This window comes from Simochromis diagramma, unplaced genomic scaffold (assembly GCF_900408965.1).
Source record: "Simochromis diagramma unplaced genomic scaffold, fSimDia1.1 OVJJ01000798.1, whole genome shotgun sequence".
Taxonomy (NCBI): Eukaryota; Metazoa; Chordata; class Actinopteri; order Cichliformes; family Cichlidae; genus Simochromis; species Simochromis diagramma.
In genome coordinates this window covers 950,173-966,552 of record NW_024386736.1, presented here as the reverse complement: position 1 = coordinate 966,552, position 16,380 = coordinate 950,173, and the positions used below count along the sequence as shown (strand labels likewise).

The 16,380-nt window shown below is 39.1% G+C and overlaps 1 protein-coding gene across 1 annotated transcript; it reads right to left on the bottom strand.

Annotated features, from left to right (window-relative positions):
- Nucleotides 1-3,596: 3,596 nt before the first annotated feature.
- LOC120743756 (cell adhesion molecule 4-like) lies at nucleotides 3,597-16,179 on the bottom strand. Its single transcript, XM_040047620.1, has 5 exons — nucleotides 16,038-16,179; nucleotides 9,124-9,393; nucleotides 8,630-8,959; nucleotides 5,019-5,276; nucleotides 3,597-4,836 (listed from the first exon to the last, which is right to left on the bottom strand). Exons 1-5 carry the CDS (start codon nucleotides 16,066-16,068, stop codon nucleotides 4,700-4,702), a joined length of 1,026 nt encoding a protein of 341 aa, XP_039903554.1. The 5' UTR covers nucleotides 16,069-16,179; the 3' UTR covers nucleotides 3,597-4,699.
- Between the last annotated feature and the right edge of the window lie 201 nt (nucleotides 16,180-16,380).

Sequence of the window (16,380 nt, the reverse complement as noted above, 5' to 3'; positions counted from 1 at the left end):
TAAAAAGTTTTCAAGTCATGCTGTTGGTATAGTATGAGCTACAATTTGTTATTCACACCAAACATCATTTTTAATATTAATCCAAGTAAAAGCACTGATATGAATCTGTAAAATGTTTGTGCTACAGACACTAAGGCATGTAAGATGTTACTCAAGCAAAAAAATGTAACTAGAAGTAGACAAATGAACTTAAAGTAGTAACACAGAAGCTCTCAATGCAGAAAATGCTGGCTAATGATGGAGGTTGCTGTTGTAAGGCTGCCATCCCAGATTCCAGTTACTTAGCTTCATTTTAGATTTATCTTCATGATGTTTGCCATTGTATGTAAAATGTGTTATTTAAATAGAGTGGACATGAACGGAACATTGGTTGGATGGTTGTGAAACACGTGGATTTTATTTGATCATTAAAAAAGAATCAAAAATAGTTTTAGAAAAAGAAAATCGTAGTTCTGAGCCATTAATGGAAGTAAACTTAGGCTAAATAAAAACAGCAAAACACAACAAACCAACAGCTTCAACAAAACCTACAAACAAAACTGAAGTGGCAAAAAGTGACCTAACAAACAGAGGTCAAAAGGAAAAACAAGCAAACACTAAGAAATGATCGGAATACAAAGAAACTAAACCACTTTAACTTTTCATTAATCACTTCCAACATAACTAAATACTGGATTTAAATGTCAAATGAGATCAACTATATACTTAAAAGCGACCACTGCTGTCATCACCTCATGATCTGAGGACACTTGGCACATTCCAATCTGGACTTCCTGTGACTGTGAGCGCAGCTTTCCAGCAACCCTGGCAACAATGGTGATTCAAATCAGAGTAACATTCATTGTTTCAGTTTCCCGTTGGTAAAGAAGAAATGAAAGTAAAGGTGGCAAAAACCGTGGGGTCATACTTTAGTTAGCTTAGCTTCACTAGTTCGTTTGTCAGCCTCCAGTGACCAGAAGAAGAAGAAAAATGCCCATGTTTTTCTTTCTAGCTTTTCCACTGATTTTTATTCAGGCTCAGTGAAAGGTTCTCCTTATAACTCGAGCTAATCTCTGATGTTCATTCATGAGGTTACAAACTGCCAACAGAGAACAATGCTTTAAAGTAGCTTAAAAACCTTAAAGATGTCTAGTTTTGGACAGAGCCAAGTCATTTCTGGACTTCGCCCTCTGCCTGTTCCTCTTCTGGTTTGTTTTGATTATCTGACTGCTTCCACATATCTGAGTCAAGCTCTGACATGAAGATTTGCATTTTGCAGTTTTACCCGTCTGCCTCCTCTTAACCTGTCCTCCTGAAACTTTTAAATAAGAAACATGCACACAAACACACAGAGAGGAGAAAACACACATGCTGGAGGCAAAACTGAGCAGCCTTTAAATTTCACCAGGACTTTGTTGATTGTTTGGAAATGAAAATGCTAGAACATAAATGCATATTTCTACATTCAGATTCCACTTAACAGTACATCGATATACTTCAGCTTTGACCTGTAACAGGCCTGCGTCAGATTAGCTAAAACTGAGTTTTCAGTTCTGCAAAGTTGACAGAAGTGGAAAAAATGAAGCAACAGTGGATCGATGAGTTTCACTGAGGAGTGGATTACGTTTGCATCCTGACGGGACTTTTTTTTCTCAGTACGGCTAATTTTAACACTATGACTTTGATTCAAAGAACTGGCAGCTAGTCATACTGCCAGTACTCCTATGAGAATATAAAGAAGTCACAGCTCTCTGAGTGATGACGGATACCTCTTACAGACACTGAAAGCTTCTACAAACAAAAAAAACAGAAATGACAGCTTGACATGTCAGAGAGACTTTATTTATCTCCAAGGGGCAATTAACAATAGAGTCCCCACTAATAACCCTCTATTCACAGTTATTTATATTCAGGGTCAAAGTGAGATACGTATAAACTACATAACTTTGTGAAAATGTCTTAATCAGGTAATATTCACATAAATAATCCAAGTTTGATGTGTGTGGTGTTATGTGAGAAAAGAAAGGTCATTGTTATTACATTACATGTTATGATTGTCTGACATGGGAATAGCTCAACCTTTAAATAACAGGAAATAGGCCTGGAGAATTATGTCACTACCTCTGACTCTAGCTCTGACTGTGATCTTGACTGAAAAGTTCAGATTCATGCAGATCATCAGCTTTTTCATATTAACTGTTGCTCACACTGCCTCCAGTATCTCAGATTATTATCTAGCGTCTTATAGTGGTAAAACACAAGTATTACATTATTAAAGGTCCTCAGGAGGAGCTCACTAGAGAGTCAAACCTTTGGGCCCAGTGACCCCCTCACAGATGAGAATATTTATCTATTATAATCTTGACACCATTTGTGCTCTTAGATGCAATTATTTGTTTAAAAACATTGAATAAATACTAATTTGTCAGTGACATTAGTGACATTTTTAGTAAATTAATGTTAGTAAATTATTTTGCAGACTGGACCCCACTTTGAAATCCACTGCTCATCAACAGCTGGCAGAGCACAAATGTAACATTAAATCAGAGATGAAACTAATGATGAGTATAAACAATGAACCTTCCCTTGCAGATGTGCTTTGCTTTACAGCAAATTCACTTGCAGAAGTCAGACAGACAGAGGCTATGACAGGGAGGGATTTGAGTGATTTGTTCAGATAAGTGCGCTTGGATAGGCTGAGGATGAAATGGGACAAACAAAGACTTTAACAAATACAAACACGGATCCTTAAACGTACCCGTTCAAGACTCAAACATTATTCACTTCTCTCGCTGAACTAAAAAAAACGTAAAAAATGAAATAAAAACTGTGGGTGAATAAACTGCAAGCATAACAGTGACAGCACTTTGTGTGAAGTTAAAAGTCTGTATGTTTGTATCTGTTTTCAGTGATATCAACTCTATTTTTCAAGTCACCTATATTTGACAACAGCATAATAAAAATGGAAATATGGCCACACCAATGAAAAAATCCTGGAGGCGCCGCTGATCTGAAGACCCTGTTGCAGCAAATTTGAAGGACTATAATGTTTGTTTCTTAAAAGATGTGACCACCAGGGGGCATCAGTCACAAAGTATTGATATGATAGCTCGTTAGTCTGTGTGTGTGTGTGTGGTTCTGTAACGAATAAATAAATGTCATTATGAATGCAGGTTGTTAGATAATTACACAGTGGCAGCTGTTGCTTAAACATAAGAAAACAAGGATCTAACATGAAATAATAATTAAACCATAGCTCTGAAATCTGTACTTAAGCTGAACAACAACAACAAACTACCGTAAATGCAACAAAGAGACATCGCTAACATCATGTAAGAGTTTTGATCAAGGAAAATAAGTCAGTTAAGATGTTGCCCGAAGTATGCAAAGAATAATAACATTGCAATAAATATCCAGTAAATATCCACACATACTGGTCACCTGCACACACTCAGTGATCTTTGACAGTGACCTTTGTCCCACTGATATCACGAGGGAGTGAAGAGGACACCATGTGGTTGTTTTGTAGACAAAATGACACCCAGATGTTTTTGTGATATAACAAAGAAATTTGTTTAACTGATAGTAAATTATTTTGCAGACCCTATGGCCCTACTTTGAGACTAATAATAATAATAAAAATACATTTTATTTTAAAAGCGCCTTTCAAAACACTCAGGAACACTGCACACAGCAGAATAGAGACAAGCAAAACAGCAACAAGCATAACAGTTTACAAAGTTATAAAGATAAAATGTGGAGTAAATTTAAAAAGCAGAATGGAAAAGCTTATGTGGAATAGGCTATTGTGAACAGGTGAGTTTTGAGTCTAGACTTAAAAAGAGAGAAGGAAGTGATATTTCTCATATCAGGAGGAAGGGAATTCCAAAGTCGAGGAGCAGAGAAAGCCCTGTGCCCCATGGTGGCTAACCGAGGGGAAGGGACAGAGAGAGGAGCCGAGAAGGAATGGTGATCTGAACCAGATCAGAGAGGTATGAAGGGGAGAGATGATGAATAGCCTTAAATGTATACAAAAGTATCTTGAAATTGATGCGGTATTTGAGCGGAAGCCAATGAAGCTGCTGCAGAGCAGGGGTGATGTGGTGCATAGAAGAGGTCCCGGTGATAATACGAGCAGCAGAGTTCGGGACACGTTGAAGCTTATGGAGAGATTTTTGACTAAGACCAAAAAGAAGAGAGTTGCAGTAATCGATCCGGGAAGTGACCAGGCTATGAACAAGAACAGCAGTGACATGTGGGAAAAGGACGGAGACGATTAATGTTACACAAATGGAAATATGCAGACCGAGTAACGTTATTGATGTGTGAGTTACAAGAGTACTATCGAGGACGACACCCAAACTTTTCACACATGGAGAAACAGAGACTGGCCAGTTATTGATTGTGATTGAAAAGCTATTAGTTCTGGATAGTGTTGTTTAGTGCCTACCAGCAGAAGCTCTGATGTGTTACTATTGAGTTTAAGAAAATTAGAAGAGAACCATGAATTTGGTTCGGCTAAACAGAGAGTGAGGGACTACAGCTCATCAACAGCTGTTTAAATATCTGTAACATTTAAAGAAAGAAATCAACTGTTGATCATAAATGATCAGAAATGTGAAAGCTTGCCTTGCATATGTGCTAAACAGGAAGTTTGCTCACAGAGGATAGACAGACAAGCTGCTAATCAGAATCAGGTGTTAACCATTCAGTCATTTCTTCAGCTGTCAATAACAATAATTTTACTGAGTTTGTAGTTTCCCCTTTGCTTGCGTTTACAGTAGCATCCCAGTGACAGACCGACAAGGACCAGAACTCCCAGTAAGGTTCCACGTATTATGTATGGGATGGAGCTGACTGTAAAAAAGAAAAGAAGAATAATATACACGAGGCAAATTAAAAACACCAAAACAATCACAATGAATTTAATTCTTGGATTAAAGATTGGATTATTCTCAACTGCTGTATCATTTCTAGAGGAAAATATTGTGATTGATCTTCAGTGACTCATTTTCCAGGAAGTATCTGACAACACTCACCTTGTACATCAATGTTAAACTCCTTGGTGACAGTCCCTACTGTGTTGCTCGCAGTGCAGATATGCTGTCCTTCCTGCTCAAACCCAACAGATTTAATAGTGAGAACGCTGCCAGTGTAGGAAGGAGAGCTATTTAATGGGAGTGTCCAGGTGTATGAGGGGCTGGGGTTTCCCACAGAGGAGCAGTTCAGGTGTAGAGTGTCTCCTTCTGTGATTGTGATCACATCTGGATTTGGTGGCTCATTGAGCTCAGGCCCATCTGTGTGATTATTGAAGAAGAAACAGAACACAATATATTAGCAAAATCAACCCTTTTTAATTTAAAAGAGGAATGTTCACTGATGCACACATGAATTGTTTTGACAGTCAGACAATTCCTTTAATCTCTGCTGAACTGTGTACAATTAGCCTCTGAGGCTTTCTGGAGTTATTACTAAATGTTCTCATTTAATGTTATCCCCTCTAGGTCATATGATGCACATATAAGTATGGTGGTTTCTGGATCCAGATGTGAGTCAGAGTAGCGAGTTAACAGTTGTGTCTGACATCAGACTCCTTTGTTTGGATAAGTTACCTGATTAAATGTGTTCATGTCACCGGCTCACATCAGTGATCAAACTGTGCTGTTGATTGTGATGATTTGAGAATCATGTTCATCTTAAATATGTTACTGAGGGGGTCTTAAATTAATAACAAAAACATAATAAAGGTCAAAGGCAATATGACTATCACATAAAGACTGAGCATGCCCCTTGTGTCCACACTGAAGTGGAAGCACATATTCATGGAGAGTGAAAAGTATCAAATTACTGTCTCTAGTACACTATACTATACTTCACTTTCACCGTATGCTAGTATACTTAATACTTATTTTTCAGTGGGTAATATTTTACCATTTATTCCACTTCATTATATTTAACTGCTGCAGTTACCTTGCAGGGTGTTGCTCTTTATACAAAACATAATGTACAGTATACACCAAAAAACTACCAAAAGTTTGTACACATAATCTCGTTTAATGTTTTTTCTTTATTTTTACTACTTTCATTATTGTAGATACTTACTGAAGACATCAAATATATGAAGCAAGATATATGGAATTATGTAGCAAAGAAATAAATGATAAATAACTCTAAAAATAATGTCTTATATTTTAGATTCCTCAAAGTAGCCACCCTTTGCTTTGTTAACAGCGTTACAAACCCTTGGTCTTCTCTCAATGAGCTTCATGATGCTCACCTGCTTTTACTTCACAGGTGTGACTTGTCATTTTTCATTTGTGGAATTTCTTGTCTTCTTAATTATTGTTGGGACCATCAGTTGTGTTGTGCAGAAGGTTGGTACCCAGCTGACAGCCCTATTTGACAACTGTTAGAATTCATATTAGGGGAAGAACCAATGAGCTAAGTAAAGAGAAATGACAGTTCATCATTACTTTAAGAACTGAAGGTCAGTCAGTCAGAATATTGCTAAAACATCAAGCACTACGAGGAAACTGGCTCACATGAGGACCACCCCAGGGAAGCAAGACCGAGAGTCACCTCTGCTTCTGAGGATAAATTCACCCGAGTCACCAGCCTCAGAAATCGCAAGTGAACAGCACCTCTGATCAGAGCCCAGATAAATGCCACACAGAGTTCCAGTAGCAGACACATCTCCACATCAACTGTTCAGAGGAGACTGCGTGAATCAGGCCTTTATGGTCAAACAGCTGCTAAAAACCACGACTAAGGAAAGGCAACAATCAGAAGAGATTTGTTTGGGCCAAGAAACATAAGGATTGGACATTAAACCAGCGGAAATCTGTGCTTTGGTCTGATGAGTCCAAATCTGAGATCTTTGTTTCCACCTGCCGCGTCTTTGTGCAAAGCAGAAAAGGTGAACGGATGGTCTCTACATGTATAGTTCCCACTGTGAATCATGGAGGAGGTGGTGTGATGGTGTGGGGGTGCTCTCCTGGTGACACTGTTGGGGATTTATTCAAAATTGAAGGCACACTAAACCAACATGCCATCCTATCCAGTTTGCATTTAGTTGGACCATCATTTATTTTTCAACAGGACAATGACCCCAAACACGCCTCCAGGCTGTGAGAGGCCTATTTGACCAAGAAGGAGAGTGATGGAGTGCACAGTCGTCTGACCGAAACCCAGTCGAGATTGTTTGGGATGAGATGGACCACAGAGCGAAGACAAAAAGACCAACAAGTGCTCAGCACCTCTGGGAACTCCTTCAAGACTGTTGCAAAAACATTTCAGGTGACGACCTCATGAAGCTCATTGAGAGAATGCCAAGAGTGCGCAAAGTAGTAATCAAAGGAACAGGTGGCTATTTTGAAGAATCTATAATATAAAACATGTTTTGAGTTATTTCACACTTTTTTGTTTATTACATAATTCTATACGTGTTCATAGTTTTGATGCCTTCAGAAGAATCTACAATGTAAATGTTCATGAAAATAAAGGAACGCCATTAAATCAGAAGGTGTGTCCAAACTTTTGACTGGTAGTGTACAGTGGGTATGGAAAGTATTCAGACCCACTTAAATTGTTCATTCTTTGCCTCTCCTCAGTGCGAGACACATGAATGCCCTCATGGAGTTTGCTAAAAAAAACAAACAAAAAAACACCTGAAGGACTCCAAGATGGTGAGAAATAAGATTCTCTGGTGTGATGAGACCAAGATAGAACTTTTTGGCCTTAATTCTAAGTGGTATGTGTGGAGAAAGCCAGGCACTGCTCATCACCTGGCCAATACGGTCCCAACAGTGAAGCATGGTGGTGGCAGCATCATGCTGTGGGGGTGTTTTTCAGCTGCAGGACGACTGGTTGCAATTGAGGGAAAGATGAATGCGGCCAAGTACAGGGATGAAAACCTTGTCCTGAGTGCTCAGGACCTCAGACTGGGCTGAAGGTTTGCCTTCCAACAAGACAATGACCCTAAGCACACAGCTAAGATAACAAAGGAGTGACTTCACACCAGCGCTGTGACTGTTCTTGAATGGCCGAGCCAGAGCCCTAACTTAAACCCAACATAAAAATGGCTGTCCACCAACATTTATCATCCAACCTGACAGAATCAGAGAGCATCTGCAAGGAGGAATAGCGGAGGATCCCCAAATCCAGGTGTGAAAAACTTGTTGCATCTTTCCCAAAATACTTCCACTAAATACTGAGTAAAAGGTCTGAATACTTAGGACCATGTGATATTTCAGTTTTTCTTTTTTTAATAAATCTGCAAAAATGTCAACAATTCTGCATTTTTCTGTCAATATGGGGTGCTGTGTGTACATTAATGAGGAAAAAATGAACTTAAATGATTTTAGCAAATGGCTGCAATATAACAATGAGTGAAAAATTTAAGGGGGCCTGAATACTTTCCGTACCCACTGTATATTAGATATATATTGATATTAAAAGATCAGAGTCTCACTGGTCAGAGATGTGTCTTCAGTCTGAGACTTAGGATAGAAATTGTATTCTCGTCATAATCCAATGGAAAATTGAACAAATGGGGAAAATGATTTGAGGCACGGAAACCTCTTACATTACATAAAGAGCCATGAAAATTACACATGTAAATGTAAATCTGTTTTTCCCCCCTCAGACTCACAGTGAACTATAGCACGGAGCTTTTCTGATGTCACCACTGGAGGGCGCTGTGGTCCAGCTGGTCCCAGCTCCAGCTTGGCTTCGCACCAGTACTGGGCTCCATCATCTTCTCTACTGGGGGTGATGTTCAGAGTGAAGGTCTCATTCACTGGTTTCTTCTGTTCACTGTCGGACTGTAGGTGACCCAGTGCTGTGTTTCCTCTGTAGAAGGTCACAGTGAGGCTTTGAACAGGAGCTACGTTCTGTACGCTACACTGCAGGGTGTACTGCTGATTCTCAAACATCATCTCAGTGTGGTTTACAAAGCTGATGGAGACACTTTCTGGAGGCTCTGAGAAGACAAGGAAAGAAAGAGTAACACAGGTAGATGTCAGTCAGTAACCGCTGAGAGTATGAATCCATCTAACTGTGTATTTAGACAAAAAGATTAAATTTAGATCACAGATGATGTAAAATCCACTAAAAAGTCTCATTTTCTAAAGTAAGCATACTTACGATAAAGAGTTGGATTCAGAATGCTAGTACACTGAGCACCAGCATCATTGTTATAATAGCAGTGTAGAGATATGCCCCAGTCAGTCAGTCTGTCAACCGTCCAGAACATCGTGGTTCCATTTTGTGAAACTTTTCCCACAGGGTACTCTAAACCTGAAACATCTACACTGCAGTCCTTCTGACATACAACACATGTAACACTGGCTGGGTCACCGTACTTCACTACCAGTGCAGATGGAGTGAACACAGGATACTCTGTGCAGCTAGGATCTGTAAGAAAAAAACATTACATGCAATTATTTGCAAGAAAAATATTTACCATCCATCCTGCTCACCTCAGTTGCTTTCAATATATAAGTGTAGCAGGTCCAATCTGAGCCCGTCACAAATGACTGAAGCCTGCACCCTGTCTGAGGATGAGCTTTTTCATGTACAGGAGATCATGATGGTGCCCATGAAGCAGGTGGGAGAAATTCCCATGAAAGTGAAAAGTTAAGAATATGATTAAAATTATCGATCAGCTGTCTGTGACAAATATAAGGATGTAGAAAATATGCGATCTCTTCAACTGTGATAACGTTTGACTATATTTGAAACTGTCGATCTCCTGGGATTCACATTTCAGTAACTCTGAAAGATGTGATAAACCAAAAACATCCAGTGAGCAGCACTTCTGCAGAGACAGTGGCTTGTTGAGGCCAGAGGAGAAAGGGCAGACTATGATCATTTAGATTTCACCTGCAACTGGGCTGGACAGAAAAGCATCTGTCCTCGAGGCTACAGCAGCACAAATGCATGTTGGGTTTCAACAAGCCAAAACAGAAATCAGAGGCTGCAGAGAGACAGGCTCCACCAAATCTGGACAGTTAAAGTTTTCCAACATCTTTTCTCACAGGTGTCTCCAAACCAAAAACAGACTGACTGAATTAGAGATGGACCGATCCGATATTACCTATCGGTATCGGTCCGCTACTGACGTAAATTACTGGATCGGATATCGGAGAAAAATAAAAAATGTAATCCGATCCATTAAATATCAAAAAAGCACCTCACAAAACTTTCGACACGGCGTAACTCTCCTCATAACCGTAGCACATCGGAGCAGTGTGCTCACGTGGGCTGTGTGTATTTGTAGCCTCCTACCAATCCGGCATTTCATCTCAGAGGAAGTGATCCCAGAGAGAAGTAAAGCAAGTGTGTAAGTTCATCTCTGAATGTTTGTAAAGCATTCCCACGTTAAGCTTAACAACCGATATATGGAGGACTGCCTCTTGTCTCCCCCTCCCTCTCCTGCTGCTACTTCAATCATGAAACTGATCAGTGATCAGCTGATCGGCTTTTCTGTCGCGAGTCTGTCTCTCTTGTTTGTTTATCTCCCACTTTGCACCAGAAAGAGGAAACCAGCGGCTGAACAACAGCAGCACGTTTAAGCTTGATAAGCTGTTGTTAGAATTTATTTAATGTTACTTTCTAGACCAGGATCTTTTTCTATGTAGCTGACGGCTGGTAACTGTGCAGGGGCGGATCTAGCAAAGTTTAGCCAGGGGGGCCGATAGGGCATTAACAGGAAGAAGGGGGCACAAACACATACTTTTCTTTCTTATTCTCATTCAAAAATGTCTAGCTTTTAATAAATAATTATCTGAATCTTACACCCAAAGTCTTAATCTGATGTAAAATGAATAGAAGTCCATTACTGTATATAGTAACTATTAAGTCTAATACACCCTAGTAAGCTATAGTACTTTTTCCTTTGGGAAGGTATCATCTATGCAGTCTGCAGTTCTGTTGAAGAAAGATGTTGAATCTATTTAATTATTCTTGAAAATAATTTATTTCTGTGCATTTTTTTTTCACACTGCATCAAATTAAAGTTGATTACGTCGATCAAGCATCATGAGGTGGAGGGGGATTTTTTCTTTCTTTTTTTTTTTTTTTTTTTGCTGGGAGTTTTAGAGCCCTATTAGTTAGGTTGCTTACTCTTTAAAATACCAGAATAGGGAGGATGGAGTAGGTTTAAGTTTATTAGATTGATCAGTATTGCTGAACTATGAAATATTTTGGGTGCAGTGCATTTTTTGCATACAGGTATAACAGAATAGGTTTAGTGGGGTTTTTTTTGTTGTTTTTTTTAACTTGAGTATGAACTTATACAAAAAGCAGCAAGATATTAAAAAAACAGTTTTATTGATTAAAAAACACACTATATCGGATTCATATCGGTATCGGCCGATATCCAAATTTATGATATCGGTATCGGTATCGGGCATAAAAAAGTGGTATCGTGCCATCTCTAGACTGAATGGGACAAATCTGTCAACATCTTTTGGACACAAGAGCAAGAAGAACTGAGGCTGTTTTAGAGCAAATTGAGGCCCTGCTAAGCATTTAAATGATAACTGACTTTGCAGTTAATAATGATAAGAGATGAGAAATTCTGATGTCGGACAGTGTGGAGAGATTATGAGGACCCAAATGCAGACACTTGAAAAAGGGAGTGAGTTTAAACAAAAGGCGAGCCGTTTATTTGGGTTGAATGAAAATATAAATAAGAGGCAAATGAGAACAGAGACTTAACTAACAAACTAAACTGCATGAACTAAAGCTAAACACTAAACACAGAACACGGAACACAAGACCTGGATGTGGGAACAGGGAGCGAGAAGGTGGGAGCTGGAGGAAGGAACGCAAATGGACACAAGACAACTGCGGAGACAAAGGAAGGACACACAAAGAGGGAAACATGGAAACAGTTATGGGAGACGAGACACGGAGGGAGCGAGACCAAACACAGACATGACTGGGGAAACACACACAGAGGACATGGCAGACTCTCACAGGAGACACAGGAAAGAGACAGAGCCCAAAAAAACAGATACAAATAAACTCAACAGCATAAAAAAACTGAACTCAAGACTAAACTGAATGAAATTGAACTTAAAACATCTTCACAATGTAACGGAAGGAAACATGAACACAAAATAACACAAAACATTAGAGGAGCAAAACTCTGACCTAAACATCCTGATAAAGCAAAGCATCATAAATCAAAAGGAAAACTCAAAACGCTCAAAACACTCAAACCATGACATGTGAACGTTAAATAAACCAACAAATTGATACATGATGCAGAGCCTGCCTGAAGTAGCTCCCAGGCTTTGCTCCATTAGCTAAGAAAGTGGTTAATACTGTACTACACATATAGTTACAGTATATCACTTCATGTTATGCACTGTCTGGCACTGAAAAGGATATAGATGATAACTATTACACAGAAAATAAGGAAGGCACAATACTGAGAAAAGTAAATTAAGAAAATTACGATAAATATATATATATTGTGAAACAATACATGTGAAAATCACATAATTTAATCGTTTAATATAATGTACAGTAAATAAGACCATTGCAAAAAATAGAACTGCCATTTATAAACACAGTAACAAAACTCCACATGTGTGAGAACTTACCGTAGCCTGACACATGGAAGTGACACAGAGAATGCAACAAAGAAACAGCCAAAAATATGCAACAGCAAAACATGATGTTCAGCTGGTGTCGTCCAAAAGTGAAGCTGATCAGCTCAGGTCTGAAATTTAAAGGAACTGCTGCTCTCTCTCTCTCTCTCTCTCTCTCTCTCTCTCTCTCTCTCTCTCTCTGTGTGTGTGTGTGTGTGTGTGTGTGTGTGTGTGTGTGTGTGTGTGTGTGTGTGTAGGTGTGATGTGAGACTGGGTGGGAATATCATAAACAAGTGAAGCGATATTATGGTGCTTTTACAAATACCAGATACAAAATGCAAACTAAACTTCTTCATCAAAATAATTTACATGATAGGTTTACACACACACTCATCATGGGTGTGAAACTTTTGGTAATTTGTGGGTTTTTAATAATTTCTTTGAACTGTTCTTTTTCCAGGGTGCAATGACTGTACAGCACACGCTGTTAAAAAACACACAAACAAGAATTGGGTCACACGTTTGAATTTATTTTAGACTTTATTCAGTCCGCACTGGGCCAGAGTTTACATACAAACAGAAATATTCTTATCTATATATCTCTACACATCATTGCACAAGCACTTAACAACAACAACAACAATAATGTACTTCAGTAATATACCTCATAACTCATAACTGTTCACTGTCAGTGTGCACACTGTTGATTTGCACACCTTTTTAATTTTGATTTTTAACTTTTATACTTGACTTTTAAATTTAGTTTTATTCTTTTATCTGGTCGGCAGTTGCACAGCTATAAGCATCTCACTGCATGTCATATTGTGTATGATTGTGTATATAAAAAAATGTTTTTTTATTTGATTTGATATATACACACTCACATCTGTAATAACTGGTTCTGAAGGTTATACAAAGTATTTTAACTTGACAAGGCCTATTAATGTCTCTGGAAAGGTCGTCATTTTGATGCAGGGAAAAAGAGCAGTTCAAAGAAATCATTAAAAGCCCCAAAATACAATGGCATTAATGCCCATGATGAGTGCTGTCAGATGAGAGAAAGTAACATTTTATCAAATTAAAAATCACACAGAACAAAAACTAAGGTAATATATAAATACAGTGGGGCAAAAAAGCATTTAGTCAGCCACCGATTGTGCAAGTTCCCCCACTTAAAATGATGACAGAGGTCAGTAATTTGCACCAGAGGTACACTTCAACTGTGAGAGACAGAATGTGAAAAAAAAATCCATGAATTCACATGGTAGGATTTGTAAAGAATTTATTCGTAAATTAGGGTGGAAAATAAGTATTTGGTCACCTCAAACAAGGAAAATCTCTGGCTCTCACAGACCTGTAACGTCTTCTGTAAGAAGCTTTTCTGTCCCCCACTTGTTACCTGTATGAATGGCACCTGTTTGAACTCATCATCTGTATAAAAGACACCTGTCCACAGCCTCAAACAGTCAGACTCCAAACTCCGCCATGGCCAAGACCAAAGAGCTTTCGAAGGACACCAGGAAAAGTATTGTAGACCTGCACCAGACTGGGAAGAGTGAATCTACAATAGGCAAGCAGCTTGGTGTGAAAAAATCAACTGTGGGAGCAATCATCAGAAAATGGAAGACATACAAGACCACTGATAATCTCCCTCGATCTGGGGCTCCACGCAAGATCTCATCCCGTGGGGTCAAAATGATCATGAGAACGGTGAGCAAAGATCCCAGAACCACATGGGGGGACCTGGTGAATGACCTGCAGAGAGCTGGGACCAAAGTAACAAAGGTCACCATCAGTAACACACTACAACGGCAGGGAATCAAATCCCGCAGTGCCAGACGTGTTCCGCTGCTGAAGCCAGTGCATGTCCAGGCCCGTCTGAAGTTTGCCAGAGAGCACATGGATGATACAGCAGAGGATTGGGAGAATGTCATGTGGTCAGATGAAACCAAAGTAGAACTTTTTGGTATAAACTCAACTCGTCGTGTTTGGAGGAAGAAGAATACTGAGTTGCATCCCAAGAACACCATACCTACTGTGAAGCATGGGGGTGGAAACATCATGCTATGGGGCTGTTTTTCTGCCAAGGGGACAGGACGACTGATCCGTGTTAAGGACAGAATGAATGGGGCCATGTATCGTGAGATTTTGAGCCAAAACCTCCTTCCATCAGTGAGAACTTTGAAGATGAAACGAGGCTGGGTCTTCCAACATGACAATGATCCAAAACACACCGCCCGGGCAACAAAGGAGTGGCTCCGTAAGAAGCATTTGAAAGTCCTGGAGTGGCCTAGCCAGTCTCCAGACCTCAACCCCATAGAAAATCTGTGGCGGGAGTTGAAAGTCCGTGTTGCTCGGCGACAGCCCCAAAACATCACTGCTCTCGAGAAGATCTGCATGGAGGAATGGGCCAAAATACCAGCTACTGTGTGTGCAAACCTGGTAAAGACCTATAGTAAACGTTTGACCTCTGTTATTGCCAACAAAGGTTATGTTACAAAGTATTGAGTTGTATTTTTGTTATTGACCAAATACTTATTTTCCACCCTGATTTACGAATAAATTCTTTACAAATCCTACCATGTGGATTCATGGATTTTTTTTTTCACATTCTGTCTCTCACAGTTGAAGTGTACCTCTGGTGCAAATTACTGACCTCTGTCATCATTTTAGGTGGGGGAACTTGCACAATCGGTGGCTGACTAAATACTTTTTTGCCCCACTGTATGTTTTATGTAAAAAAAATAAAAAAGTTATCTAAGTTCAAACATTTTCACTTTCTAAAAAGTGCGTTCTGTGAGCTGTCAAGCACTTTTCACACATGCGTCACACATGACTGAAGCTGATAAGGCAAAACCACAGGAAGGGTGTTTGTGTTCATGTACCAGTTTTGTCAGCATTTGAATTTCTTTTTAGAGACAGCTCATGAAGTTCAAAAATATTTTAGGGAGGGCCAACACCAAAACAGCTAAGCAAACAAAACCAACCAAAACGTGCGAGAGCTCAGAGCAGAGGCCTGTACCATGAGTCAGGATTTGGAGATTAGGGTAACATCAGCTTTGAGCCTGGTTAACGTTGCTGCAGACAGGCTGTACAAATATTTTTAAATATAACGTAAAATGAACAAGAAAAATGCATATATTGCAAACAGGTTAAATTGCGGTTTATCAGACATATATTATTTTCAAAATAGAATAATAATGTTGGTTTAACCTAAGGTAACTAAATACACTCAACATAATAAGTTTAATGAATTGTCTTAATCTTATCTAAGTACCAACAACAATGTACATGGAAAGTGCCTTGAGGCGACTTTTGTTGTGATTTGGCGCTATATAAATAAAATTGAATTGAAATCTACACTTATTAAAACACATATTCAGTGGAAAATACACTCACATCCACACCCTTCTTCAAACGTCTTATGTATGCAAATGTATAGGACTGCTGTCTTACCTTTGGGCAATATCTCTAAAATTAGAAACATCCTGTAGCAGAGTGGGGCTGAAAAACTAGTTTCATTATTATCAAGTTGTCCTAAAAACAACTGAAAAGTCTTCCATTGATCCAAAATTCTGAAGTAAGAGTCCTTCTCATCAAATAATCAGACCCCATCTTTTCTTAAAAACCTTACAGAACTGTATCACCCCATTACAGCACTTTCTCTCAGACTTACTTTTGGTTCCTCGAGTATTCAAAAGTAAAATGGGAGGCAGAGCATTCAGCTTTCACGCCCCTCTTCTGTGGAACCAGATTTGGGAGAGAGACACCATCTCTACTTTTTAAGATTAGGCTTAAA

Bases quoted from the DNA above. Each gene is read 5' to 3' on its own strand.
- LOC120743756 (XM_040047620.1), bottom strand. From the start codon at position 16,068: ATGTTTCTAATTTTAGAGATATTGCCCAAAG. The intron at 9,394-16,037 runs GTAAGACAGCAG...TTTTTCTTACAG, and splicing joins TTTAGAGATATTGCCCAAAG to ATCCTAGCTGCACAGAGTAT. The intron at 4,837-5,018 runs GTGAGTGTTGTC...TCTTTTTTACAG, and splicing joins GTTTAACATTGATGTACAAG to TCAGCTCCATCCCATACATA.